General features: G+C 40.6%; 1 protein-coding gene across 3 annotated transcripts in view; it reads right to left on the bottom strand.

Moving 5' to 3' along the window:
* Fhos (Formin homology 2 domain containing) overlaps positions 1-10,366 on the bottom strand; it is a 179,948-nt gene that overhangs the window by 32,451 nt on the left and 137,131 nt on the right. For all 3 annotated transcript variants that reach the window (XM_026819781.1, XM_026819783.1, XM_026819782.1), the window contains 5 exons: positions 9,569-10,082; positions 8,653-8,915; positions 7,244-7,375; positions 5,804-6,140; positions 4,721-5,351 (listed from right to left, as the gene is read on the bottom strand). In XM_026819781.1, coding sequence (XP_026675582.1) covers positions 4,721-5,351; positions 5,804-6,140; positions 7,244-7,375; positions 8,653-8,915; positions 9,569-10,082 — 1,877 coding nt within the window. The remainder of the gene's footprint in view (positions 1-4,720; positions 5,352-5,803; positions 6,141-7,243; positions 7,376-8,652; positions 8,916-9,568; positions 10,083-10,366) is intronic.

Genomic DNA, 10,366 nt, shown 5'->3' on the forward strand with positions numbered 1-10,366 from the left:
CTTCAAGAATGTATAATTTCTGTAACCATGAATTCCGATAATCAGGACTTCATATTTCCTCTTTTTTATCGATTACAATCGAGATAATGCGAACAAAAATAAAAAAGTGTCTCCCCCCCGAACATTTTTAACAATACTTCATTAAGTATGGATTTCATATAAAAACTGACAACTAATGAAGATTTCTGAATAAATATGTACTTGGATGGAAACGGGAGCCATATACTTGGTCGTTACTTATCTCTTGGATGAAGAATATCAATTTTATACCATAGATATTGCCAAAAAATTCGATACGCTCGCATTTCGAACTGCGCGGAAAGATTTGTGACGATCGAAACAGAAAAGTACGTACAGCCATTTTCTGTTCCGTACCAATGAAATTTATTCAATGATATTCAATTGACGAGCGGGAAACGTGGCTTCTCGAACCGAGGAGAACGTTTGCTAAATTGTCAATAACACGCGGCCGGTAATTTTTTGACGTCGTCGTTCTATATTTTTTCAATACGTATTTTCACTAGGTGGTAACGTGAATTAACGCCAGATATTTATTACAAGTTATAAACATCACAGTTTGAAATAATAATTTGCTTCTGGGAAAATAGTATTCACGCCGAGGAAATTGACGTCAATGGGACGCCAGTAAAATTAGTTCTCTGAACACTTTAACGGACGTAAAGAGAAATTCGTACTTTGTATCGAGCTTGAATGCTGACTACGTTACTTGAATACAACTTCTGAAATTATTTCAGGGTTTCTTAAATAGAATACATGAGAGATTGAATACGTTTTTATAACAGCCTACCTAATTTCTATCATTCGCTGAAAAGCATAAAACTACATTTAATTCACAAATTGGAATTTTTATGATTTTTCTGTACATTAATATAACATAGTATAAAAGACCAATTACGACATCACTAATAGGATGTAAAACAAGAACTCCATTTCTTAACTATGGAAAGTACAATATAACAGAGACGAGAATCATTGTTCAACAAAATAATATCTGATAGAAAAGTAGGACGGAAGAGGAACGAGAGAAAACTGAATGGGGGTGAGAGAACAAGCCGGAAATTTAAATCCTTTGAGCTCGTTGACATTCGTAACTGACCAGTGCGACGCAGTACCTAATACTTCCTTGCTTGCAAGTTGAAAAGAGAACGGAAGCTCGACTCGGAGGGTGAAGCTCCGAAGAACATCGTCCAAACAACGTCTATCCCTTTATAACACGGCTGAAACAATTCTGCGTCGTTGATTGAATGATTAATATTAAATAAAGCGACTGTTTTGAAATGAATATAACCGTAACAAAACTTAAAGACTTCAGTAAAGCTCCCTCATGTAAGATTCAAAAGTCAAAGAACGATGAAGAGAAGAGATAAACTTGGGAAACAAAAAATGATCTATTATAAAGAATATAGGAAAGTAACGACACAAACAGTATGAAACAAGAAAGATATAATACAACAGAAAACTGAATGTGATATAAACAATGGAGAAAAGCAACCATAATGAAAAGAAGTATAAGCGTTTAAAAGGCTTCTGACGTATCTGTTTCATTCATTATTTACATTCTACTCAGTCATTAAAGGATTAACGGTGATTTGCTTTAAAAGATTAGGAAATCGAACTTGGTTAAACGCGTGAAAACGATAAATAAAGAGATGAAGGAAGAGCGAGGGAGATAAAACGAGTAGCAGGATTTTCATCCTCTTAAAGCTTTGGCAAACGTTTTTCACTTCTGTTGCTCGTTGAAACACGAAAGCTCTCCTGTAGGTATCGAAACGTAAGGATTCCGCAACGCCCCGCCTCGACATCACACCGCTTCGCAACAAACGACTTAACGCGGCCTTGTGTTTTGTTACCCCGCATGCGATCAAAAATAAAGCCGTTTAGGATAAAACGGTTTAAGGGACAGGCGACGAGAGAGAGAGATAGGAGAGAGGGAAGGTAACTTCGTTGGAAACGGCGCCGGATTAAACGCGTAATCCGTGTCAAAGGCATCCAGAGAAGTCGGGGCGGGTTCCCTTTGTCGCTTTATCTGTCTCTGCACGATTGTTACACGGGTTACAGAGTGCGAATGGCCTTGATAGGGACGATATAGTCCTGAGGATACAAGCAAGCATTCTCGTATCGAAAAAGATTTTATATTTTGAAATACATATATAGATACAGTACTGAGAAACAACCATCAGTCTAATATTAAGTTATTTTGTCGACATTTCCCAAGTGAAGTTTCTGCCTCGGATTTGAAGGAATATTTATATTTCCAAAAATAAGATACGATATGAGCAAGTAACGTTATGGGAAAAGTCTAGAGGAAGAATAATTCAATTGTGTTCATAAATATTTGATGACAAATATTTCTTCGTACTAAAGTGTATTTGTGATATTTTTCAATTGAAATCCTTGTTTGACGTTTGCATGAATACTATTGATTTTGCTGTCAACGGATAAAAATAAGAACCTAATAGACGCCGCGTTATTAAATTCTTGTGCGGATGCATAATTCTTTTGTTGCGAACAGCTGTATTCAGGTAATGTCAGGCATGTCGTAAAATTCATTATGAAACTGGATATCCACCTATACATTTCACCAAAGTGAACGATGAAACTATCTCTGCAAATTAATTTATTGAAATCTCCGTTGTACAGAATGAACGAAGTAAAACCTTTTTATAAAAAGCCATTTCATTTTTCGAAATCCAATACTTGGTTTATTCACCGTGAAATTTTATAATTACCTCGCGCGAGCGTGTTTCGACCAAACACTTCTATGCATGTACGTTCTCTATTACACGGCAGCTACCTATCTGGGACCCTTTGAAATTTTCACGAAAACAAAACGACGTGAAGCGGACTCGCTCGTCAGTGAATGCACGTTAAAGCGTCCGTGAACGTCAGAGTTCGAACGCAACGGTGCCCTGTGATTTTAACGGCAAGAGGAGATGAGAGAGGAAAAAAGAAACGAAAAACGAGAGGCAGGAACCAAGTCCGTCGAGCCTTTAATTCCTTCCGTTATCGTCGAGACACGTACGAGAGAGAGCACGCGCGCGAGAAGAAACGAGGAGGAGGGCTCACCGTGTATTTAATACAATTTGCAGCACTCCATTCCGGCCGGAACGTTCCTCCAGTGTGTTTAACGCTCGACTCTGCGGCTACTAGTAGTTAGGTATCCGCTATTCAAAAATATCTCGGCTAAAAACTGCCCTGCCCGGAGAACCAAGAGGAAAGCAGAATCCTCGACTACCGCTAACGAGACAATAATTACCCGCGAAAAAATACCTCGCGATTGGTGAGATAAAAATTTCGGTAAATGTTTGCTAATTAGAGAAATTAAATAGTGTAATGAGATTAAAACAATAGATTCTTAGCAAGCGAACCCAAATGCGCATCTTCACACTTGTGATAATGTTGACGTTCAAGCTCTGAAAGATTTAGATAGAAATATTGTTCTTAATTTAAGATAAGAAATACTTTGAAAATCATTAATTAGAATAAAAGTTGGAAGAGCAGTCTCGTCATTGGGAAATTCAAAACACGTTGAGGATCAAAGTTTTATAGAAGTTCTTATCATTGGTTCAACATCTTTAACAAAACCTTAAGATCAAAGATTTTGAGAAAATAGTAAAATTCGGTACGAAGAGTCTTTCGATCTAATCGTTTTGAATGATCCATCTCCTTTAAAGCGAACTGGAAGGAGCTAGCCGGTTAACCAGCCACGTAGCTTTGTGTGTTTTGGATTGTGGATAAGCTGGCGGCGGAATTTCTTTGCGATGAAAAGCTTCTCACGGATAGAGACAAGCGTAAAGGGGCAGGTGGAACTATAGACACGTTCGTTCTTCGCGTGCATCAGAGAAATCGACCGTCAAGGGATGACTTACGTCGTTGATGTACGCGGCTGAACGTATAAATCAGGCAGCAACAGAATATGTGGGATACCGGAATGACATCGCGTTTTTATAACGCCGGATTCCTTCGCAGTAATTGCATTTCCTGCGGTAGCGGGTGGTGCGATGCGTGATGAAATTTAACTAAAGTCAGCAAACCCGAAAACTATGCCGAGATGGTTTTTCATCGACTAGAATATGGAAAATAAACCATGGACGATATATCGAGAAAACTGACGAAGTTCTGAAGCTCGATGGAAATTCATTTCTTTTTTTTGTTCGTATTGGGTTGTTGGAAGATTCTGTGTCTTCCTCAACGCTATGCGATTTTTCGTTTCATGATGGTATTTTTATGATACGAATGATTGCAAAATCGATCGCAAGATTAGATTAAATTAGAAAATTGCTGGTATTTAATATCATTGAAGTTTTGTGTTAATATCTCGTTTATTAATAAATAATTTATATATATAAAAAATAATTCGGTATTTTATTTTCATTAAAAAAAAATGTTAAGAAAATATTGTTAAATGTAACTAGAACAAGTATCCTCCCTTTTCTACATACCTGTCCCAAAACTATATATTACATTTTCAAAATATAATCCCTCTTACATATGAAGAGTTCACGAGACGTTACACAGATGTTCCTATACCGGGCACAAGTAATAGCTACGTATCAAGGACACGAAGAAAGAAACAAGATACTTCCCCCATAGCAAAAACCTCCCAGCAAACCTCTCGCCGGTAACCAAAAAGGAAACAAGCTCTCCCAGGAAAGAGCGATAGACGAGAAGCTCGAAAAAGAATGAAAGTGTTGCTCACCTTCGTGATGAGATCCTTGGCGCGGCTCTCGAACAAGTGCTCGAGCTTCTGTGTGTCAACAGGTACCGGGGATAGCTCGTCCCAGATCATCTTGTTTTTGTCCAGCCTCGACAGTATGATCGGATCATCCCTGACCTCCTTCCAGAACAGCTTCACCGTTTTCTTGCTCTTCTTGGTGAAGGTCGGCGGTGGACTCTTTGGCGTGTTGCCGGCATCGTTCGCTGTCGATGACCTCGGCGATTTTAGGTTCACACCGAACAACGGTGGCGGTGCCTGAGGAACGGGCGGGGGCAACCTGGCGCCCAAAGGTGGAGGCGGCGGTGCACGGGCGCCACCGGCTGTCGGAACCATCGGCGGCGGGGGCGGTGGCACCCCGTTGGTCACGTTCACCGGGCCGAGAACGTCGACCTCGTCGTCGGAATTCAGATCGGTGAAGTCGAGGTCGCAGAGGGCGAGCGGTCGTTTCAGTTTCTTCACCAATTCTTCCCAGTGCAATTCATTCTCGGATTTCTTTACCTCCTGTATCTTCGGCAGATTGTCCCCCGTAGGAGACTTTACCACGTCCGCCTTTGACTTCGACTTTGCGAGACCCTCCTTCGCCTTCGAGATCAGACCACTCATATCACCTATCCTGAACACCGAAGAAGGAACTCTCTTAGTATTGGATTTTGCAATAATAGTTCGAAATTTAATTTTGTACTAATTGTTTTTAAGATAACGTTTCATAAAATTAATTTACACAAATTATGACATACATGTTATCTTTTACGAGTAAACTTCGATATAGAAATAGTGAGTTGTTGATTTTCAAAAAGTATATACAAGATTTCATTTTAGTACAGAAAAATTGAAAAATTTACTAAATAAAATTGTAATTCTACATTCAATATTAAATTACCTTTCAAGCATTGCTACTATTTCATTAAGAGAAGCACACAGAGTCTATTAGAAGATGAACACGTAATACAACACTAACTTTTAGAAGAAAAGAAATAAATTGAACGATTCTGGTTGACACGAGAACACGAAACGTGTTTCCTTAACGCGACCGGCTTAATCTTTCTCGTCGTACGGTCAAATTACCTGGAAACCTTCTCCTCGACTGGGCTGCTCGGTATAAGATTTTGAGCGGCCAGCTTTTGTGTGAGATCCTTGACGGTTCCTTCCCTCTTGAGTTGTAGAACCACTCGACGATCCTCATCCTCGTCAGTGTGATTACCCTCGTCGCACTCGACACCCTCGTCCGGGCTCTTCCCGTACCACGGTTTCTTCTCCTCGGAGTCGAGCTTGTTCGCAGCATTCATCAGCGGCGTCAAGTCTTTCCTACTGTTCGTCCTGGACAACTTATTCAACGGCGAGTCCGCGTTTCTCTCATACGTGGTTCCGTTCGTGTAACGCAGCCCGTTCGACGCGTAGGGACCTTCACGCACATTATTAACTGAATTACTCCAATCACTATCATTATATCTTTATCAGTATTACAGCGATCAATCAGAAAAAATGCGACAATTGTCCTACGAGAATTGACATTTGCTCTTCGCTTGAAACTTTTTATACTCCGTTTCCTGTTACCAATAAATCCTCAAAGATTTTTATTCGCCTCTCGGCAAGACGAGATTTAAACTACGATTCGAATTTCTAGAGGATCACGCCCTTAAAGGAACGAGAAGGAAGGAAAACAAAGCATTCCGGAATCAGGCAAATACGGGACGGAGAGTTGAAAATGCGCGTTCGACGGAGATGCCTTAAAAATGCAAACAGAAACTGATACTCGAACTGGCCAACCCGAGGAACTACTGCCGAGAGAAACTTCAAACAAACTATGCAAACGGTACACAAACATCTTTGAGAGCCAAGCGAAGTTACACGGTTCGGAACACAGGTTTCGACAAATACATACTGTGAAGTGATACAAAAGAGATTGGCATAGAAAGACGATGAAATGAACAGCTTTCTACGTCATGTGATACGTTCCTACTTTTTGATTAACTGACATAACGTGTTTAGGTAACTAACATTGTTAGCATTCTTTCTTTTTTTCCAATTGATTTTTTCTTTCTATCATATATCCAATCAATCGCTGTAACATTGATCAATGCGCAGTGATTAAAGAGACGCTCAGCAGCGTGTCTCCCATAAATTGCTTATATGGATTACTTCCTGCCAATATTGAGCTTTATAACCCTGACCTGACCTTATACATATGTATGTAATACCTTCCTATACTAACTTAAGTATATTATATAGGGTGTTCAAGCTAAAGTGGTACAGTCCGATTATTCAGTAAGCATAGAAGGACCACAGAAACTTGTTCGGATGATAATTGAATGGATCAAAAGGAGAAATATCTTGACGTGAATAAATTCTTCTTTACGCTAATAGTTTAAGAGACATGAAGGTCAAGTATCGATCTCGAAAGTACATTTTTTTTTTCTAGATTCAATGATTTCTTAGTCCTGTACGAAAACAATGATAGACAAAGACGTAGCGTAACATAGATTATAAGAATAATCGTTTACTAACTTTCTTGGTCGTCCGAGGGTACGACTGATGCTCGCATATTCGCTGTGGCCTCTTGCTGCTCCCTGATAAAGCTCCTCTGCCTCTCGGCTCGTTCCCTTCGACGTCTTAACGCCGGTGTCACGCCAACGTCCACTGAAAGCCGCGATAAATCACTTCTTTCCTGGCCCGTTCACCGCGCCAATACATAAACATACACACGCATAAACCATCCACGTGTAGATACATGCGCGACGGCGATCATTTTCCACGCCGAACTATAATTTACTATTTACCGGTCACCGCTTATCCCGCGCGATCGCTCTCGGCATCGCGGATCGCGACACGACACAACGCGACGCTTTCGTTTTGATTTATCGATAGCGATACGGATCGGAAACGTCCCCCCTGACGACAGTCACGATAAATTCCGCTCGTCATGCGTACTGTTACTTCGCAAGCATTCACTTCTATGTATCAATTATTTCGTTCGCGTTAGTACTGTACTTTGTCGATTATATTCCAATGAGAAAAAAATGTACGGAACTTGATAGAAATTCGATATTTGACATGAATTTTATTTTCAATCTTTCGTATATGTACAGAAATTTAATCATGAATTTATGATTCTCTGAGATCGTTAAAGTACTATAAATTCGATTTAATATTATCAGATTTTACGAAAGAATAAGGATCAATATTCTAGATATGATTTATTGTTGCAAAATTTGTTTTAAACTAAAAGAGAAAATAAACGAGGTATGATCAAAAATGAAAAAAAAAATACCATTGAGGATACTAAATCCAAACCGACAGAATAAACGTGGTCAATCACAACCTCTTTCGGATAGAATGCTTTTCTCTAACCGCCCAAGTTCTATTCTGCTACTGCATCCGCAACGAAACGCACGAGGGAACTGAAAACCGCAAGGTCTCGCTCCCGGGAGAGGGACGATACGTTAACGCGGAAATCGTCGCTCGTGGGCGATGAAGTTCGTATTCATCGCGGCGGTCGAATCGTTAACGAGCGTATTTGCGATGTACGTTTACAATACACACACCCCATCAATGCACGCGCATCTACATACATGCTGAACAAAAGTGAGTACCTGTCTCATGGAGGGAAAGGAAAACTAAGAAAACTGTACCGTATACATCTGGCTAGCCAACAACCATACAAAAAATGAAATTGATATTACATAGAATATCGTCTAAAAAATCAATGTTGAATCTCACACATGAAACATTTTGTAATAAACCGTAATCTCACTTATATGAGAATTTGTATAACAAAGATAGAATGAATGCAAGTTGTATAAAGTCGGCGATAAATGAGTGAATATCATCAATAAACTAATGAGAACACAATATAAGTCATTCACAAAGATAACGTAAATTATTCAGGAAGATTGATCATGGAAGAGGTACGATACCTTTGTTCTCCTTGTAACTGCCGTTGAGCTGAACATCTCCGAGATGGCCTTGCGAACTCTGGGAACTGCTGGACTCATCGTCGTCGTCGGGCAAGCTTGAGTTCAGCGTGTTGCTCAGGGAGCTCAGACCCAACGAGTGGTTGAGCCGCGGACTTAGCCGCGCGTTCAAGGACATCGACAACGGAGACGTGCCCGTCGAATGTCGTCGGGATTTTCGTCGTTCGTGGGAATCCAGCAAGGACTTCCGGTTGCGCAGCGTCTTCCTACGAGAAAAGTACCACTTATAATAATAATTGTATCCAAACACTATCCTAACACTAACAAAATTTTGATGAAATAGGTGGTAAGATCTGTATTTACTGTGTGCTCACACAATCGTTGATTTGTACTACTAGCTCTTATCGATTAAAATTTATAGTTCGTTCTTATTAGTCATCTTAACTTTATTAATTATTGTTAATTTTATTAAACGTATTAACAGATTGAATTAATGTGAGAATAATGACCATCAATTCCATAGGAACGCGTCCGATTGTTGACAGTAGTCCAAACACGCGCTCGCCGAAGCGGCCGTGCCTGAATAATCCTGTACATATACCACTAGCGATACTATGACTGATTTCCGTTCCCCTCGCGCGAGTTTACTTCTAATTCACTTTGAAAATCATTCGCATCAAATTGATCGTAAATTCTCCAGAATAAACGATTATCAAAAAGTTATGCAATATTCGTGACCGAAACAAGACTAACTTAAAATTCCATCGAAAATTAATTTCATCCGAACTCCCTTCGCGGATCCTAACAAATTCCTCCACCAAACATCCGCTACGTGTAACACGGAAAGATCAACAAACTTGGTAAAGGGAGGACGCGATGGACAAACGAAGCGACACAAGTTCCCCAAATCGATACCAACCTGATGTTATCGTCCAGCTGGCGAATGGGCGAACCCCTGTCGTTTCCATCCTCATGATGCAGCACGGCCTCGTAGATTTGAAACTGCCTCAGCAGGTCTAGATCGGTACCCTGCTTAGACATGTACCTCTGTATGATGCCCTCCATGCCCTGCTCCTCGAGACAGTCCACTTGATCGTAATAAGTGTCTTGGTCGGGTATACCGTTCAAACACTTGTTGACCAACGTCGTCGCATAGATCAGCAGCTCGGTGTCAGCAGCATCGTAATCCTTGAGGAGCTTCATCACGTTCGTCCAAGGGATCATGCCCCTAGACGTATCGACCGATCTGACGGCTCTGACCAACAGCAGGCTGTTCGTCTCGACGTACTCGACGAATACCAGCAACAGTTTCAACGCGGTCTTCACCACTAACCGGAACCGGCTGGCTATCAACGTGTACAACCACTGAACCGTCTGACCATGCTCCATCACTCCGTTCATACCGTCCACGTAGAGCATCACCTGGCCGAGAGCTGTTAGGAAACAGAAATGGAACGCACTCTTAATTGGTTCGCTCGCTACTGTCGAGGAAGCGGAGGATTGTTTGCTTCCCTTCGGAAGGAACCGTGGTCGGTTCAGAATAACTTTCATGGAATTTGTGGTAAGGCAAAAGCGTTTCAACTAGATTCTGACTGGAGGGTTTTGATGGAATGTAATGGTTTTGTGGTATAACTTCTTTGGGTCACAAGAAATGTACCTACAAATATTAATGAAAGTTAAACTCCTATAGCGTTGTTTAGATGCTAAATACTAAAAA

This window comes from Ceratina calcarata, unplaced genomic scaffold (assembly GCF_001652005.2).
Source record: "Ceratina calcarata isolate Rehan_Ccalc_2016 unplaced genomic scaffold, ASM165200v1 scaffold162, whole genome shotgun sequence".
Lineage (NCBI taxonomy): Eukaryota > Metazoa > Arthropoda > Insecta > Hymenoptera > Apidae > Ceratina > Ceratina calcarata.